Here is a 20,164-nt window from a genome sequence, read left to right as displayed (position 1 = left end):
TGTAAATGCACCAATAACTCTCTCTTTACTAGACATATTAGAGAATTAGCAGAAAGCAAGTTAAACTTTCACTTTTCCCACATAGAAAGTGCGCATTGTGTGTCAGCCGTCTCTGCTTGCACATGTTTACCGTTTGCAATTTCACCCTTTGTGAAATTTTGTGGGAATGCACTCCCGCAAGTGATAGGAACTGACTGCAATTTCTACATTATAACTTACTATACTTCAACTTAATCGACCATAAAACACTTTCAGTGGTTGTGAAAAGAACAATATAAATACATGTTCTTTTAATATCATAAGTAAAAAATATAGTGGTCAGTTAGAAGTATAGACGCTGAAATATTTTGTTCAATGGACAAAAGAAAAAGTAGTTCATGTGTAAGGAGAATTTTATTTATTCTAATCTAACTATTTAGGCTGAATATTGAATCGAATAGAAGTAGGTATTTGCTGATTATTGTAACGCAATAACATGCTTCCTTTGTAAATACTGTGATATTTTTAGAAATATATCATGCAGAAATGAGAAACACACCCAAACATAGCTACAATAAATACAATATTTATAGCTGTTTAATGTCATTGAGTGCTTAACTTCAGAACTTTTGAACTAAATGCATATGTCAATGCTAATTATAGTAGTAACAGATGCCGGTATTTGATATCAGTCTGAATTAAAATTGCTATGGTGGTTTTATTGTCATATAAACATATTATAAATCCTTGAGCGCATTGCAGAATTGTCAGATACTATCCAATGTTGTTCACACTGATAACAATTTAAATGGTACATTTATTTTTCTATGTTTGTGCTTTTGATCTGCAGATAATCAAATAGCTGAAAGGAAGGCTTCTGATGTAAAGAAGCGGGAGCAATTCCTGGAGTTAAAAGAACAATTAGAGAAGGACAGAGAGGTGCTCATCTTCTATTGTAATGGGTTCAAATGCCTTTAGAGAATACAAAATAGAGTTAGGTTGTTTAATTTTCTGTGCGATTTTACTGCGTTTATAAATAATGTCTGGCTAGAACAAAATCTTCTCTATCCTGGAAGGTTTACCTTGTTTAAAAATAAAATATTGATGCTGGGAAATGAACAACTTCAAGTTAAAAACTGATTACAAGTTGAAATACAATGGAAAGCTTTGGATGAGTGTAGGGAATTATTTCACCTTGTATGTAATGCTGAGCAAAGATGCAGTTGCCTGTAAAGTGGTTAGCACTGCTGCCTCATAGCACCTAGAACTCAGGTTCAGTTCTGAACTTGGGTGACTGCCTGTATGGAGATTGCACATACTTACCATATTTGCATGGGTTTCCTCCAGGTACTCCAGTTTCCTCCCACAGTCCAAAGATGTGCAGGTTAGTTAGATTGGCTGTGCTAAATTGCCTCCAGTGTGTCGGTTAGGTGGATTAAACTATGATAGGTGTGCTGAGCTATGGGGAGGAGAGGGGGTGGGTTGGGCCTGGGAGGGATGCTCTTCAGAGGGTCGGTGCAGAGTCGATGGGCCAAATAGTCTCCTCTTACACTGTAGGGATTCTATGATGTATTGACACATTTTATAGAGCCACATCATTGTTTGGTTAAACATTCTGCATTCACATCTGTTATTGTAAAATTGACATTGCATTTCACATGAGCCTCATGTTTAGTCAAAGGTTTTATTTTTATTTTGCTTAGCGTCGAAATGCAGTTAAACAACAAGAGACTGAAAAAGATTTGATGCAGATTCAAGCACTTAGAGATTATGAAGAAAAATGTAAAGCACAAGAGGAAGAATTGGAGAGAAGGGCAAGGTAACTATTTTCATGCAGCATAACTATTTGAAGATGAGAGAGAGATGACTTGGTTTGAAATTATATTGGTTTTGTCCATTAGTGTTGTCACTACATAATTTTTCTTGCAATGTTATTTCCAACTGAAATAAAACTTCACAGTCCAGTTTACTCAGCATTTTCCTTGTAGTCAGTAGATTGTACCACAAGAACATTAAGTACTGAGAGCAGGAGTAGGCCATCTGGCCCCTCGAGCCTGCTCCAATATTCAATAAGATCATGACTAATCGTTTTGTGGATTCAGCTCCAGTTACCCACCCACTCACCATAACCCTTAATTCCTTTACTATTCAAAAATGTATCTATCCTTGCCTTAAACATTCAATGAGATAGCTTCCACTGCTTCATTGGGCAGGGAATTCCACAGATTCACAACCCTTTGTGTGAAGAAGTTCCTCTTCAACTCAGTACTAAATCTGCTTCCCCCATATTTTGAGGCCATGCACCCTACTTCTGGTTTCACCTGCCAGTGGAAACAACTTCCCTATTTCATCTTATCTATTCCCTTCAAAATCTTATGTTTTTCCCCTCATTCTTCTGAATTCCAGTGAGTATAGTCTCAGTCTCTCCTCATAAGCCAACCCTCTCAACTCCAGAATCAATCTAATGAATCTCCTCTGCACCCTCTCCAGTGCAAGTATATCCTTTCTCAAATAAGAAGAACAAAACTGTACACACTACTCCAGGTGTAGCTTCACCAGCACTTTATACAGCTGCAACATAATCTTGCTGTTTTTAAACTCCATCCCTCTAGCAACGAAGGACAAAATTCTATTTGCCTTCTTAATTATTGCAGATCAACTTTTTGTGATCCATGCACAAGGACTCCCAGGTCCCAGGTGGGCTTGTTTCTACTGGTGCCTTTCTAATGTACCTTGTCTGCCTCGTAATGATAAATTACATTTCCTCGCTAGTCTATCTAAAAATTCTGACAGAAACTCTATCTAATCGTGTGTATTTGTCTGTTTGTAACTAGTTCAGCTTGTCTATAACTTCCGTCTTATTTACGTCAGAATCTTGAATTATGCCTCGTGCAATTTTTTGGGGGAAGATGTGTTGATCATGCCATAACTAGTGACTAATTTGAGGTGATAATCATTCAGAACATGTGCTATCTTAAGATCTGAACGGCCAAGATAGCGTTCACACCTAGGTTTGCTGGTCAGAAAACTTGCATGAGTTTGTGCAGTTGTTTTTGAATGTATGCTGATGTGTTTCATGTGAATCTGCTCTGTTAAATTGTTGTTCAATACATGGAACAGTGTACATTACTCTGGCGGCGTCAATGATTTCATAGTTTCTGAAGTTTTTAATATGTTAATAAATGTCAAACCCAATATTTTATAAAGCAAAATAGTGCAGATGCTAAAAAATCGAAACAAATAAAAGAAATTTCAGAAAATACTCAGCAGGTCTGGCAGTTTCTGTAGAGAGAGAAAAAGCAGTTAACCGTTCATCAGAATTCAACATTTCCCCATGTCCTTGAATCTGATCTTGATTAAGACTTGGTAAGAAATCATTAGCGTATTGAAAGCAACTTTAAATTTGTTTTGCTAATTTTCAGGCAAGAGTTAATTGAACATTACAGCAACTTGTCAGAGGAAGCAGCAAGGCGAGAACAGAGAGCCCTGTGGAAAATTCAAAGGCATAAATTAGAAACTGCACGCATTGACTTTCTCCGTAATGATCAAAAAAAGCTCCAGGTAGTTGGGCAAGTACCGTCTAAGCGATTGTACCGTCAACTGTACGACTTGTCAGATGTGTTTTAAAAATTGTCTTTTGTTTGCTTGTCCTTTTGATTAACTTTTTTGATGTCTCAGGCATTGCTGGAGAAGTTACCATTGGGAGAACAAAAAGGGAAATCAGATGTTATTCCCAGATTGGATTTGCAGCATCAAGAGCCATTGAGTAAAGGTTTTGATTCTCAGGAGCCGAGCTTTGAGGTGCACTACTGCAAACTGTATTTCCTCTCTAAATATTTGCATTACCTTTTCCAACCCAAAAAGATTGATAGTTGTTGAAACACAGCAAACTATGAGAGCAAAATGTGTCTCTCTGTTTTTAAAAACAACATCTATGTTAAAAATTGCAATTCATCACTTTTATTTTTGTCTTGTTTAAAATTAGTGGAGGAAGGAATTTTGAACCCCTTATTGAATAATTATTTTGTCATTCACTTAAATATAATTGTATAACTTCTTGTTTCAGGTAACACCGGACAAACACACAATACTCAATAAGGAAGAAAACTTACTTGTACCAGTGAATGAAGCAGCTTCTTCCGTTGTTGCACAGCCTGATTTATTTTCACTTCAAGAAGGGCCCCAACAATCGAAGGCTCAAATTTATAAAGTAGAACCTGAACTTGAAGCTTCCCCTGATGTTAACTCAGAATTGCCCCACAGCAGTAATCCCGGCCCAAAAGAAGTATGCTTGCTTGATATAAGCTTTGAGGATTTTCTTCCGATCGAGCCACAGCAACCTGGAGCTGCCCTGGAAACAGTTAAACAAACCACTGTACTTGAAGTGGCGCTGAAAGAAATAGGTTCAGAACTATCAGATGAGAAGAAAAACATTGCTGTTGACAAAGATGAATGTAATTTAGCGACATCTGGGGGTTTTCATGATAAAATATCACAGGGCAAAAAGCTTTCACAAGTGGATTCAGGGGTGCCCCACTGGAATGCTCGTGGACATGATTCCAATTCACACATCAAAGTTGCAGGGTGTAGATCAGATAACAAGCCTTCAGGCCCATGTGTAAATATTCATGGTTCCATGCCTGATTCAAACCTAAATGTAAGCGAATACGTATCTAGTGGACCTGCTAGGCCACAATGGAATGTTCAAGGGCATGCTTCAGGATCCAACATACAGGTTGGTGATTATATGTCTAATGTTGAACCATCTAGGCCACGATGGAATATTCACGGGCATGTATCAAAAGGCAGCATTCAAGTTGGCGAGCATGTTTCAGATATAGAGCAGTTTTGGCCAGAGGCAAATATTCATGGGCATGTATCAAAAGGCAGCATTCAAGTTGGCGAGCATGTTTCAGATATAGAGCAGTCTTGGCCACAGGCAAATATTTATGGGCATCCGTCGCAAGCCAACATACAAGTTGGTGAGTATGTTTCTGACATAAAACCACACAGAGCTAGATGGAACATTCATGGCCATGTGTCACAAGCCAGCATTGAACTTGGCAAAAATGTATCCGAGAAAGAACCACATGGACAGCAATGGAATGTTCACAGCGAATCACCACTGCCTCTGATTAAATCTGGACAATCTGGATCTGATGTAGAATCTCCTGTACTTGGTTGGGCTTCTTATGGGCATCCTTCTCAGTCAAATATCAGGATAGGAGAATGGTCACCAGATGTGGAAGCAAACTTGATCCCAAGGCAGAAGCCTTGTGTTGGTCCTTCACACGGCTCTACCGTTCAAGACATATTATATAACAAAGAGACACAAGTAGAAAGAGTGGTGCTGGGTAAATCTGATGAAGAGCAAAATGCAAACATTGCATCCACTATCGTTCCAAAAGAAAAAATCAAAACCATCGAAAAATCCAGATGGGATACAGTTCTGCCAAGTCCTGAACTTGAAGTAAATGGAAATCAAAGCAAAGAAAAAGATGAATCACAAGGTAGGAAATACTAGGCTTTTACTGTGTTTTACTCCACCAACAACACAATCCTTTTTTTCAAAAGCACAGGTATTTTCTTCTATCCAGTTAACTGTACAGGTGGACAAAAGCATACAAAGATAATTCATTTTACAACTACTCTAATTATTCTTATTAAAAACTTGTAGTGATTTGTATGCAAAGTGAAAGTTGTTCTATCAGTGACATATGTGTTTGTTTGTTTAATTTTGTTAATTTAGTTTAATTTTGTTTAACTATCATTTGTAGATCCCTGTGAAAATGACATGAATGGTCAAAGTTCAGGAAATATACCTCTTCATACAACATGCTTTCAAGATGAGGTATTTTATTTTTGATGCAGATTCAATCAATGCTTTATAATCTATTGTGCTTCCCAATGAAGTGAACTAATGGATCAATAACAATTCTGAGGTAGGAGGAAAGTTGTGAAATGGGGTGGAATGCGCACGGGAGGTTTTGCAGACAGGAAGTATTTATTTCCTTGGGTCCTGTTGAATTTAGTGGAAGGGTATGTTTCAAATTTCTTCTCATCAGGCTTCCAGCAGTTAGCCAGATTAACCAGCTGACTCGCTGTCAGATGGTGTAGCGCACTGAGGGTAATCGGAATCTTTGTGGTTTGGATCACGGGAACAATAGGGTTTTGATTTTGGGATGGGATGATGTTGGGGTCAATAGATCATGACGACAGATGATGGGCCAGGGAAACAATCTTGTCTCTCCTGGTACGAAAGCAGTACAATAAATGAACTTACTTGATGGATCCGAACCTTCAGACCTTTCATGTCTCGGGTTTCCTAAGACTCAGGAAATCTGGCTTTGGGCTTTTTAAAAAAATAAAAGTGACGCTCAAATGTAGGCACCCAACACCTTGAAATATTTTAACCACTGCCACCTAAGAGCAGGTTTGTCTCCACTCTTGACTGTTTTGAAATGCTTTTGAGTTGGTGGGGGGGGGGGGTCCCTTTTTTAACTGTTTAATTACAAAGAGCCTAAAAAGAATGCACAAATATTGCATTGAATTCAACGTGTCCCCCTCCCAAGTGGCGAACCATTCTCACTTAACTATGTATTTAATCCTTTCAGCAACATGGCATGAACTTCCTACCTAACAGTGTGAAAGCACTTGGAATCATGAGGACTGTAGCTGTTCAGGAAAACCTACCAGCACCTTATGAGAGCAACTATAGATGGGCAATAAATGTGGCCTTGCCAGCATCAACCATGTCCAGAAGACGGATTTTTTTTTAATTACTAGTAAAACACCACAGTATTAGTTAAAGAAAAAAATCATTTTGAATGCTTTAGTATTTCTACTTTTCCTTTTGCAATTTATCCTTAGGAAATAGAAAGTGGGCAAGGCTGTCATTTTCTGCCCATTTTTATTGACCTAAGAAGGTGAAAGTTGTTCCACAGTGTGCTTATCAATTTTTGTAGTGGTTCAGTATAACTGGAGCATCCAGTTTAAGTGTCTTCATGGAGCTCCATCTTCCAGCCTCAACAGTGTTCCTAATGATCTACCTTCTTTCTTCAGGAAGTCCAGTTTCTTTCTTCAAATAGTGCTTGGGTGCCTTTCAAATGTGGCATCTGGATATGATGTTAGGATGCTTGTCATTGAGCCCGCCCTGCCATGGAATATGGTGCTAAACCCCCAGATACATAACTAATTACACCAGGAATGGAAACCATCACTCCCTGTCCCTGCCACAGGACTTATGCATGGGTGGGAGAATTCTGCCTACAACTGCTACACAATGTCCTTTTTTAATATGGTTAAGGTTGATTATGATAGGTATGTCCCAATACTTGATTTGCTATTCCAAAATGTTATCAACACATCCACAAGACCCCCCAAATCCAAAGGATTTCCAAATCAGTGCAAATGTTCATTTTACTTGGTAGTAGGCTTTCTGCACGAGATTGATGTTGAGTTTTCGTAATTAAATATTTCTTCAGACCTTTGGGAATTGGCACATAATTTCCAAAAAATACTGATTTCTGGAAGGGCATCAATGTTTTATCTTTGAGAATAAAGGTCGTTTAAGAACAATGAAAGGTTTGTTTTCAGGAAAGAAATGAGCACGATGTAGATTCTACTGTTCAGATCCAAACGGATCCAGCATCTGACTTTGCAGTGGAACCTATCCACGAAGCAACTACAGGAAATTCTACGTGGGAGAAGGAACAGGCCTACCTCAAAAGCTTGGCAGACCAGTACTGTGTGGAGCATTACCAGGATAACTATCCATTGATGTGTGAGTGTGCACTGTTTAAAGAATTTATTTGAACTGTTCTTTTTGGATACTTAGCACAGGAAGTATTTGTTATAAAATGTAATAATAGGACTGTATTTTTTAGTGGTTAATGGTAGTTTTTTTTAATTTTATCGCTGTTTTGGAGATGGGCAACCTTTGAAATATTTCTTGATTGTAGAAGTGGCATATAGGTCGGGTCACTGACTCCTCTGGTTGCTTTCATTGATGCACGCATTTGTCAACTGGCTCTTATGACTTGATAACTGCGAAGGGCAAATTTAATGGTCCATTAGTTCCCACTAAGTTATGAGCAATTATTGGATTCTCTTATCTACTCATGACCCGTATTTATGTGAAATAAGTTCTCTTTAGTGTACTCATCACTCGTAATAGGGAAATTAGCAATGACTTCACCTCAGTTTAAATACAAGTGAGGATTCACTGGAGCTGGAGGATAAAGGAGGAATCTTGCAGGAAATTGGAAAATAGATCAGCATCGCTAGTGTCAGCAACTTAAATATGTGCCTGAAGAGATCACTTTGCCTTGGTGTCTGTTGTGAATTGGTATATAAATTAACATGTCGCTCATTTAAAACCCTTTTGTCCAACATGAGGAATTTTGATTTGCATGATGTTTCTGACCTTCCTTCCTTCCTTGAGAATTCTAAGGTGTGTCATCCCTTGCTTGGGCGACTTGTAGAAATGTCTGGGTAAATTCACCAAATCCTTTTTTATTCATTTATGGGACATGGATATCGCTGGCTGGCCAGCATTTATTGCCCATCCCTAGTTGCCCGGGGCAATTGAGAATCAACCACATTGCTGTGGATCTGGAGTCACATATCGCCAGACCGAGTAAGGATGGCAGAATTCCTCTCCTAAAGGTCATTAGTGAACCAGATGGGCTTTTCCGACAATTGTTTCCTGGTCATTGGTAGATTCTTAATTCCAGATTTTATTTTTAATTGAATTTGAATTCAAACTCCACCATCAGCCTTAGCAGGATTCACACCTGAACATTAGCTGAGTATCTGGATTAATAGTCTCACGATAATACCACTAGGCTATCGCCGCCTCCTGCTGCAATGGGGAGTTGTTCAGTGCTCAACAGAGAAGATGGCATGGTAAAAGGAGCAGCAGGATTGTGCCACTGATTCTCTAACTTGTTTTCCCTTTGAGTAAGGTTTCAAATGATTGCTGCATTTATCTTTTAATTCTTTGGTCTTGGTTTTAACTTTACCTACATTATTTGTTGCCGCAGCTGAACCACCCATCACACACCTACTTCAGAATATAATAACCGAACCCAGTTTATTGCCCTTGGATCCTTCGGTTCGTAGAGCAACAGATGCAACAGCGGTACAAGCAAGCAGTCTTATCTCACTCCCGGTGCTGATGAAGCATTCCATTACAGCTCCTCTTATAGCTCAGTAAGTTGTTCTTGACTGAAACGAATAAGATTGTTATAACTGTGTTTTCTTTAAGTTAGCAAAACAGATCAGCAAGATTTTTTAAGGGCTCCTGACTTGTAGCCACTTTTTACAAACTGATTAAAACACACAAAAAAGCTGAGAACAATATTTCGATAAGGAAACGACCAATAAAAATTAAAGATATTACAAATGTTTAATTCTATTATTTCAGCACTTTAATTTATAGCGTTTGTCTTGGACTAAAGTTGAAAATCATAGGATGCTAAACTAAGTATCCTTACCGTGGTAGAGCAACCCTAGGCATGATGTGGAGATGCCGGCTTTGGACTGGGGTAGGTCCAGTAAAAAGTGTCTCAACACCAGGTTAAAGTCCAATAGGTTTGTTAGAAGTCATGAACTTTTGAAGTACTGCTCCTTAGCGCTCTGAAAGCTCTTGGTTCCTAATAAACCTGTTGGACTTTAACATGGTGTTGTGAGACTTCCTACTGGGTGCAGCCTAGGCACTTCACAGGAGCAGCAAAAAAAAACCACATAAGAGTTGTTAGAGCTGATGCTCAAAGAGGCATGTCTTAAAGATTCACATAAAGGGGGAAAGAAAGGTGGGGAGATTCAAGGGGAATTTCAGAGCTTTTAGGGTTTTGGCTGCCAATGGTTGCATGTTGCAATTGCGAAAGCTCAAAAGGCTCAAATTGGAAAAATGCTAGCAACCTTGGAGGAACTAGAAATTACATAGATAGGAAGGAGTGAGGCCATGGAGTGATTTATAAGCATTTTAATACTGGCTCCCAGTTAATTAATGCCTCAATGTAAGCCATTGGGTGCAGAATGATGAGTGAATGGGACTTGGAGTGAATTAGGATGTTGGCAGGTGAGTTTTCGATGAGGAAAGTTTATAGTGAGAGGCCACGGACTTGTTGGAATAGATAATTGATCAAATTACTAGACTTCGTATAGATTAAATAAAGTGACCGCTAATACGAATATTTGTGCTGAGAAAATTCTATACGTGGGCTGAAATTTTATGGCTGTTTCTGCCTACGGGATCTTCCAGTCCTACCAGAGGCGAACACCCGCTGTGGGTTTCCCAATGGCAGGAGGTCCATACAATGGGAAGCCCTGTTGACAACAGTGGAACCAGAAGATCTCACCACTAGTGGTGCCTCTGCTGCTGCAAACGCATCCTGGGAGGCCTGGAAAATCCCACCAGTATATTTTTCTGAGTTTTACTTATGATGTTGCCTCTTTTTAAATAACCTTTCTTTTCCTCCTTCCAAACTTTCTAGTGCTTCTCTGGTAAATAAAGCCATAATAGATTATTTGTTTGTGGAATTGAACATTGAACAGAACTTTGAGGCACTAAGGCATTTTCTGTTGATGGAAGATGGAGAGTTTGCCCAATCACTTAGTGATATGCTCTTTGAAAAGGTAAACTTGATTGGCATGAGCTAATCGTAACTTTTGATTATGTGATTTCTGATCACCAGTATGTGCTTATTCCTGATTATTGATCAAACACCTCTGTTTAGTACATGTTTTTTGTGACACAACATTGAAGAAAACAAGTCAGATTTCTTCCTAGTTATAAAATATTGGTACAAATGTTGACTATGCATAGTGAATCTAAGCTCTTTCACAATGTTAGGTCGGATATTCATGCCATATTGGTGAAGGAATACACGTGTAAAATACAGCCACCAGATTCAAGCCACAAGTGGATCGCATTTTTAGGCTCCTGGTTATGCTATTGCAGAAGTAGATGTTGGACCTGTGAGTCAACTCCCATAGATGTAAGATGGTCTGGCCACTTTGGCTGGTGCCACTGAATTCACAATGGGCAACTTCAGCAGTCCTAAATCTGAAATAATATTCACAAATCTCCAACTTTTGTCATACGAGTTTTATTTACTATCTGAGTGCCTAGCTTCATAACAAAAGGTTCTGAATTTTGTTTATTTCACTGGAACTATGAGAAAATGTGGGTTTAGTACAGCCAGATGCTTGCTCAATTCTGGGCCAACAATGTACCTGAGCCCAAGCCTCAGAAGAGTAACTAGAATGCACCATTTCCCACATTCATCAGTCCTGTTGCTTCTCTGGCAAAGAGTGCCGGTTTCATACCAAAGGTGCTGGCCCATAAACAGCTGGATTGAAACTGCCAAGCTCATTCCATGTGGTATTCATATAGCCAGCAGGCAAGGCAATTGGACTTGAAGGCCAATGCCTAACTCTCTGTCTCAGTATTACAGCCTTCATTAAGTGAAAGCTGTATCATTTTTGTTTCAATTGGACTCAAATAGACACCTATTGTTTTTTTAAAAAAACTTCTTGAACAGTTTCTTAAACCTCAGTGAGATTGACCTGTGCTGCACTGATTCAGCTGTGTAGCTTTAGTTTGTGTTTAATAAAAATCCCTAACTTAAGCCTGTGAGTTTTAAAACCCAATTGTGAAATGAACTGAAAAGGTCTATTTTCTTTCACTAGCTTGGATCTGGCCAGACACCTGGGGAACTTCTGAATCCTTTAGTCCTGAATTCGATCTTGAACAAAGCACTGCAATATAGTCTTCATGGAGACTCGAAGTTCGCATCTAATCTGACTTTTGCCCTTAAATATCTGCCAGAAATGTTCAAGCCCAATGCACCTGATGTCTTGAACTGCCTGGAGCTAAGATATAAGGTCAGAACCTTTTTTTGGAAATTTAAATATTTTACATTTCTCATATTTTGTCCTGGTATGTTTTCATTTTTGGACAATTTAATTGTGTTAATAAACCATTGCAAACACGATGAGGTTGGCAATTGCGTACTAAGTTGTCAACAGCAATAGTGCAAAAAGAAGTTCAAAGCAATTTAATTTGTCAACGCACTAACCTCTCTTGTCCGAAATGCTTAGGACCAAATCATTTGTGGATTTTGGATAAAACATTTTTATCTCTCTTCAGCCCCAGTGAAGAGTCATAGTGGACTCAAAATGTTAACTTTGTTTCTCTCCACCAATGCTGCCAGACCTGCCTTATCCAGCACTTTCTGTTTTTTATTTCAGATCTCCAGTATCTGCTGTGTTTTGCTTTTATACTAGATATAAATGTTACTTGAGCTTACAACAGTGATAAAGCATTGTAAAGCGATCAGGAGACTTGTTTTAGAGTACTCACTCAGCTTGTCCAAATCACGTTGAAACATCTCTGCATTCTCCTCACAGCTCACTGTCCCACCCAGCTTTGTTTCATTTGTAAATCTGGAGATATTACATTTAGTCCTGTCATGTAAATCATTAATAAATATTGTGAGTAGCTGGGGGTCCCAGCATCAATTCCTGCAGTACCGCACTAATCACTGCCTGCCTTTTGGAAAATTACCTGTTTATTCCTATTCTTTGTTTCCTGTCTGCCAACCAGTTTTCTATCCATCTCAATACATTACGCCCAATCCCATGCACTCTGATTTTATATGCTAATCTCTTGTGTGGGACTTGAAAGTCCAAATAAACTGCATTCACTGATTCCTCCTCATCGACTCTCCTAATTACAAACTCAAAGAATTCCCGTAGATTTGTCAAGCATGATTGCCCTTTCATTAATCCATGTTGACTCTGTTCGATTCTAGCACTGTTTACCAAGTGTTCTGCTATAAAATCATTGATAATGGACTCTAGAATTTCCCCACTACTGATGTCAGACTGAGTGGTTAATAGTTCCGTTTTCTCTCTATCTCCCTTTTTAAAAAGTGGGATTACATTAGTTACCCTCCACTCTGTAGGAACCTTTCCAGAGTCTATAGAATCGTGGAAGATAATACCAATGCATCCACTGTTTCTAGGGCCACTTCCTTAAGTACTCTGGGATGTTGATTAACAGGCCCTGGGGATTTATCAGCCTTCAATCCCATAAATTTCCCCAATACCATTTCTCGACTAATACTGATTTCCTTCAGTTCCTGCCACTCACTAAACTTTGTTCCCCACCATTCTGATACGTTATTTATGTCCTCCTTTGTGAAAACAGAACCAAAGTATGCATTTAATTGGTCAGCTATTGCTTTATTCCCCACTAAAGGACATACATTTATCTTCACTAGTCTTTTTCTCTTCACATACCTATAGAAACGTTTACAGTCAGTTTTTATGTTCCCCGCAAGCTTCTCTATTTTCCCTTCTTAATTCCTTTGTTCTCCTTTGTGAATTCAAAACTGCTCCAAATACTAAGGTCTTTTTTGACCAGTTTGTGTGCCCCTTCCTTGGATCTAATACTATCTCTAATTTCCCTTGTACGCCATGGTTTGGTCATATTCCCTATTTTACTTTTGCACCAGACAGTAATATACAATTGTTACAGTTTATCCTTGCACTCTTTGAATGTTTGGCATTGCCTACCAACTGTCATCCCTTTACGTAATGTTCCCCAAACCATCGTTGCCAGCTCTCTTATTCTATTTTCCCTTCTTCATCAATCTCTTTGCAAATGCTCCAAATACCAAGGTTCATTTACGCCTCGTATCATTGTAGTTTCGTTTATTTATGTTCTGGACCCCCATCTCAGAATCCACTATGTTACTCTCCATGTTGATGAAAACTTCTATGTATTATGATCATTCACCCCCAAGGGGTCTCACACAGCCAGATTGCCAGATATTTCTTTTGTCATTAGACGATCTCTAGTCTAATATGGCTTATTCTCTAGTTGGTTCCACAACGTATTGGCCCAGAAAACCATTCTGTGTACACTCCGGAATTCCTCCACTATGGTATTGTGACGAATTTGATTTGCCCAGTCAATAAGCAGATTAAAGCCACCCATAATTACTGATGATCCTTTAGTGTCTAGTTTCCTATTTAATGCCATCCCCAACATTAACACTATTGTTTGGAGGTCTATATACACTACCATTTTTTGCCCCTTAGTGTTTTAGCACTCTGTTCATACAGATTCCACATCATTGGAGCTGATATCTTTCCTCTCAGTTGTCTTTAGGCAAGTACTATGTAAGATGCCAAGGTGAAACCAAATTCTTGGAACCCAAGTTTATTGTGAGGAAAATGGAAGAATTTATGTATGTTTTTAAATTGAATACTTGTGTTTCCAAAATTACAAATAAGGTGAAGTTAATTCAAGCACATTAACTGTGCCGACAAATGTTTCAAACATGCAGGACCTACAAGCATTTTGATAGTTAGGAACACAGTAAGCCCCCACTTAACATGAACTCGCTCAATGTGGTTTCACTTTAACATCATCAGTAGTGTCGATGTATCAGTGTAACATTGCCAATTTTACTTTAACGTCTTTTGACACAGACTTCCTCTTCTGTGGCCTGTCTGCTCCTGCCAGGACAGGACAGAATAGGACTTTTCCCACAGTAATCCCACCCTCACCCTCAGTCCCCTGTCCTTGTAGACTCCCAGCCTATGTTTTTACCTTAATCCTTAGAGTTTTTCAACTCCCGACTTCGGGTTGTGCTCCTGGCTTTGCTTTTGAACTCACATTGAAGTCCTGGCCTCCATCTAGGACTTTAACCTGGTGTTGTGAGACTTCTTATTGTGCTTACCCAAGTCCAATGCCAGCATCTTCACGTCATGGCTCCACCTAGTGTCAGAGGTTGGTCAGTGCAGGTAGTTCTGGGACTTGCAGCTTCTAACTGCACTGACCAACATCCGCCACAAGATAGAGCCTGTTCAATCTAAAAGTATTTTACTGAAGTGAGTACTGTAATTTTTAAAAACCATTTAATTGTATTGTACATTGTATTTATTTTATATTTCATAATGTATTTTATTCCATAAGTTATTTCAGCCAGGAATGCACAGTTCTGCACGTTTACACTGCAGTATTTCAGCTTGTACGTTGTTCTTTTTCTGGGAAAGAAATATCTTAAGGAATTTAACTTAGCTTTCCAGAGGAAACCATGTTAAAACCTATGATTCACCTAATGCCATTTCTTTTAAAGTCATAATTTTCAGGAAAGTGACCACAACTTTAAGTGAGGACTTGCTGTAAGTAGGGAAATTTGACACAATCACTATTTCATCCAAAGAACAATATAAATGAAAAATATTTCTAACTTGGTCAGTTGAAGCGGTTAAATTTAGTGGTCAGTTAGGAATTGATTAACATGATGAAAAGGTAGGACAGTGAGATTGAGATCGAACAAAAATATTTTAGATCCATGATCTTTTTGTTGTTCCTAAAAGTTCTTACGAATATATTTAATAAATTTGACAAATCCTGTTAGACAAGTTTCTACTGAAGCAAAAATGAACTGTTGCGAACAAGATTGTAAATTTATGCCAGTGAAAAGTATTCAGAAATAATTAACATGAATTCTTTTAAAAGGGTAAGTCCAAGTCATTGTGGCAATGCATTCTTTTAATTATAAGACTTATTTAAATTTTGGTGGTATTCGAGAACGTTTGTAATTTGACATTTTTCTCCAATCAAAATGTAAACTGAGTTGTCAAAATAGAAATTCATAATGCTTAGTTTATAGGAGGGTGCGCACTGTTTTGTAGGTTCAAAAAAGTTGCTCAAAGACCCATGTGTTATGAGACACCACCAAATATTCACTTTAAAACTGGGGAAGAATTTAATGGAAATGCACATCATTTTTGAAATTTATACCAGAGTGGCATACCAAAGCTGCAGCCTTGCCTAGTCTCACTGATGAATATTGCATTTCTTCTCCTTGGTATGTTTATGTAGGTGAATTGGCCTCTCAACATTGTGATCACAGAAAGCTGCATGAGCAAGTACAACAAGATATTTTCTTTCCTGCTGCAGCTAAAGCATATGTTCTGGACACTGAAAGATGTTTGGTTCCATTTAAAGCGTACAGGTGAGAAAATTATTGGTCCATTGTTGTTGAACGAATGTTCATTGAATTATTGTCTGAGGTTATCTATAAGAATATTTTTATCAGGATTATTGTAATTTTATTTGGCTGCAATTAAAGACATGAACATGAACTAAGTATTTATTAACTGCAGTAGATTAGGACAATAGACTTGGGGGTTTAATGGGTAAATTATTATTATAGTTACTTCAATATTTACAGATCATAAAGAAAACTAGTAAAATATAGGTTGCATACCTAAGATATCTCGATCAAATGAGTGGATTTAGAGGTTGTGGCATGAACATATCTGGAATGCTGGTGTTTAGTATGAATATGGCATTACAAGAAAGATTTTTAATTATTGATGGTAGTCAGGAGGATTACAAGCATGTTTGCTGTGGTTGGAGGATTAAGGAAAGTGTGGCATGGTGGCACAGTGGTTAGCATTGCTGCCTCAGCGCCAGGGACTTAGGTCAAATTTCAGCCTTGGGTGATTGTCAGTCTGTGGAGTTTGCATGTTCTCCTCATGTCTGTGTGGGTTTCCTCTGAGTACTCTGGTTTCCTCCCCCAGTCTAAAGATATGCAGGATAAGTGGATTGACCTTAATGTCCCAAATTAGGTGGATTAGGAGTTTCGGTGGGGGAATACTATGGGACTGTGAAGGCCTGGGTAACATGTTGAATTGGTGCAGACTCCATGGGCTGAATGCCATCCTCCTGGACTGTGGGGATTTTATGACTGAGACTGGCATGGAGGGTGAAAGGAGGCTAAATTTAGATTTTTACAGGTGTGAAGAATATAGAACTGACTGAATAGAAAGACTTGACAGATTAATGTTAAGGAAGGACTGGATGAATTCCAATTGGGAAAGTGTTACTAGTTAAAGAATTACAGTAAACTGCTAACTATTTTTCAATTTCATGAGATGTGGGCATCACTAGCAAGGCCCGCATTCATTGCCCATCCCTGAATGCCCTGGAACTGAGTGGTTTGCTAGGCCATTTCAGAAGTCAGTTAAGAAGCAACCGTGTTGGTGAGTATTTGGAATCACATGTAGGTCAGACTGGATATGAATGGCAGATTTTCTTCCCTAAAGGACACTGGTGGACCAGATGGGATTTTACATCAGTGATAATCATCATGGTCATTATTACTGAGATTAGAACATAATTCCAGATTTTATTATTAGATTTAAGTCCCACCATGGCAACTGGTGGAATTTAAATCCAGTGTCCCCAGAGCATTAGTCTGGGTCTCTTGGATTACATAAGAACTAGGAGCAGAAGTAGGTCATCTAGCCCCTCGAGCCTGGTCTGCCATTCAATAAGATCATGGCTGATCTTTTTGTGGACTCAGCTGCACTTACCCACCTGCTCACCATAAACCTTAATTCCTTTACTGTTCAAAAATGTATCTATCCTTGCCTTAAAAACATTCAATGAGGTAGCCTCACCTGCTTCATTGGGCAGGGAATTCCACAGATTCACAACCCTTTGTGTGAAGAAGTTCCTCCTCAACTCAGTCCTAAATCTGCTTCCCCTTATTTTGAGGCTATGCCCCCTAGTTCTAGTTTCACCCACCAGTGGAAACAACTTCCCTGCTTCTATCTTATCTATTCCCTTCATAATTTTGTATGTTTCTATGAGATCTCCCCTCTTTCATCTAAATTCCAATGAGCATAGTCCCATTCTACTCAATCTCTCCTCATAAGCCAACCCTCTCAACTCTGGGATCAACCTAGTGAATCTCCTCTGCACCCCCTCCAGTGCTATTCTATCCTCTGTGAAGGAAGAAGACCAAAACTGTATACAGTACTCCAGGTGTGGCATTGCCTGCACCTTAGACAACTGCAACATAACGTTGCTGTTTTTAAACTCCATCCCTTTAGCAATGAAGGACAAAATTCTATTTACCTTCTTAATTACCTGCTGCACCTGCAAACCAACTCCTTGAGATTCCTGCACAAGGACACCTAGGCCCTTCTGCACAGCAGCATGCCACAATTTTTTTACCATTTAAATAATAGTCCATTTTATTGTTATTCCTACCAAAATGGATGACCTCACATTTATCAATATTGTACTCCATCTGCCAGACACTTGCCCACTCACTCAGACTGTCTATATCCCTTTGCAGACTTCCAGTGTGCTCTGCACACTTTGCTGTGCCACCCATTTTAGTGTCATCTGCAAATTTTGACACACTACACTTGGTGCCCAACTCCAAATCATCTATGTAAATTGTAAACAATTGTGATCCCAACACTAATCCCTAAAGCACACCACTAGTTACTAATCACCAACCAGAAAAACACCCATTTACCCCCCACTCTTTGCTTTCTGTTAGTTAACCAATCCTCTATCCATGCTATACTGTACCCGTAACACTGTGCACCTTTATCTTATGTAGCAGTCTTTGCTGCGGCACCTTGTCAAATGCCTTCTGAAAATCCAGATACACCACATCCACAGGTTCCCCATTGTCCACTGCACATGTAATGTTCTCAAAGAATTCCACCAAATTAGTCAAATATGACCTTCCCTTCATGAACCCATGCGGCGTCTTATCAATGGGACAATTTATATCTTGATGTCTCGCTATTTCTTCCTTGATTATAGATTCAAGCATTTTCCCTACGACAGAAGTTAAACCAATTGGCCTATAGTTTCCTGCCTTTTGTCTACCTCCTTTTTTAAATAATGGTGTCACATTTACTGTTTTCCAGTCTGCGAGAACCAGCCCAGAGTCCAGCGAATTTTGGTAAATTATCACTAGTGCATTTGCTATTTCTCCTGCCATCTCTTTCAGTACCCTGGGATGCATTCCATCAGGACAAGGAGACTTATCTACCTTTAGCCGCATTAACTTGCCCACACTACCTCTTTCGTGGTAATAGTTTCTAGGTTCTCACCTGCCATAGCCTTACTGTCATCAATTTTTGGTATGTTATTTGATACAAAATACCTGTTCAATGCCTCAGCCATTTTCTCATTTCCAGTTATTACATCCCCTTTCTCATCCTCTAAACATAAGAACATAAGAAATAGGAGCAGGAGTAGGCCATCTAGCCCTTCGAGCCTGCTCCGCCATTCAATAAGATCATGGCTGATCTGAAGTGAATCAGTGGATCTAAAGGACCAATGTTTAGCCACTCTTCTTTTGTTTTATATATTTGTAGAAATCTTTGCTACCTTTTTTTAAATTCTGAGCTATAAATCCAGTGACATTACAACTTCCCCCATAGATGAATCAATGGATCTTTACCACAGAACATTACTTCATTACTCTATCTCTGTAATTGGTGAAATACTTCACTTTAAGAATTTTTAATCACAATTAAAACATTGGTTTTTTTAAAAAAATTCCTCCTGTTGCACCTGATGATGATTGTGCCACCCTCTGTTGGTAGGGGATATAAATTTGGGATATGCACTGTATATCTAGTATTATTCTATCACATCCAAAAACTGGGAGCTATAACTGGCCATTCAGAGATACTTACTGAAAATATGACATTGTCAGGATTAGTTAGGGCCATCAAAGACCATTTAACATGAATAATCAATAATTATGGTATATTGACAGTATTTATTACCTCATGATTCTGACCAGATCTTGTGAAATGTTATGATCTACAAATGCGTGCCCACACCTATCTTTCCTCTTAATTTTCTAGAATTTTGAAATTGAATTTCTCTTTCGCTTTTTGTTTCTTTTAGCTTTAGTTAATCGCTCCTCAAATTCAGTTCAGCTTCATCAACTTCAACTCTATCGACATGAAATGCAGCATTTTGTTAAAGTCATCCAGGGTTATATTGCCAATCAGATCTTGCATGTGACCTGGTGTGAATTAGGGCACAAGTTGTCATCAGTTGGAAACCTGGATGAACTCCATCGAACACATGCCGAATACCTCAACAAAGGCATTTTCAGGCAAGAGTTGCTTATTCAGTTGTTTGCAGCATTTGTAAAGAATTGTGTAATGTGTTGTGTATTTTGGTAATTATTCGCTGCAAGTCTGGATTGCTGAACTATGTGGGTGTGGGGTGGGTGTGTGGTGCTGAACTGATGGGATTGTGATGAGTCTAAAATTCACGTAACAAGCAAAAAAAACTAATACAACATGAAATGCTTGGTTATGT

The 20,164-nt window shown here is 38.8% G+C and overlaps 1 protein-coding gene across 1 annotated transcript in view; it reads left to right on the top strand.

Moving 5' to 3' along the window:
• tubgcp6 (tubulin gamma complex component 6) overlaps positions 1-20,164 on the top strand; it is a 47,961-nt gene that overhangs the window by 26,203 nt on the left and 1,594 nt on the right. The window contains exons 13-24 of the mRNA XM_080207392.1: positions 830-918; positions 1,683-1,798; positions 3,402-3,540; positions 3,658-3,780; positions 4,046-5,489; positions 5,757-5,830; positions 7,576-7,762; positions 9,024-9,192; positions 10,479-10,620; positions 11,677-11,871; positions 15,890-16,022; positions 19,742-19,955. Of these exons, the coding sequence (XP_080063518.1) occupies positions 830-918; positions 1,683-1,798; positions 3,402-3,540; positions 3,658-3,780; positions 4,046-5,489; positions 5,757-5,830; positions 7,576-7,762; positions 9,024-9,192; positions 10,479-10,620; positions 11,677-11,871; positions 15,890-16,022; positions 19,742-19,955 (3,025 nt within the window). The remainder of the gene's footprint in view (positions 1-829; positions 919-1,682; positions 1,799-3,401; positions 3,541-3,657; positions 3,781-4,045; positions 5,490-5,756; positions 5,831-7,575; positions 7,763-9,023; positions 9,193-10,478; positions 10,621-11,676; positions 11,872-15,889; positions 16,023-19,741; positions 19,956-20,164) is intronic.

This window comes from Carcharhinus amblyrhynchos, chromosome 19 (genome assembly GCF_965287045.1).
Source record: "Carcharhinus amblyrhynchos chromosome 19, sCarAmb.v2.hapA, whole genome shotgun sequence".
NCBI classification, from domain to species: Eukaryota; Metazoa; Chordata; class Chondrichthyes; order Carcharhiniformes; family Carcharhinidae; genus Carcharhinus; species Carcharhinus amblyrhynchos.
This window is presented reverse-complemented; position numbering and strand designations above follow the sequence as displayed.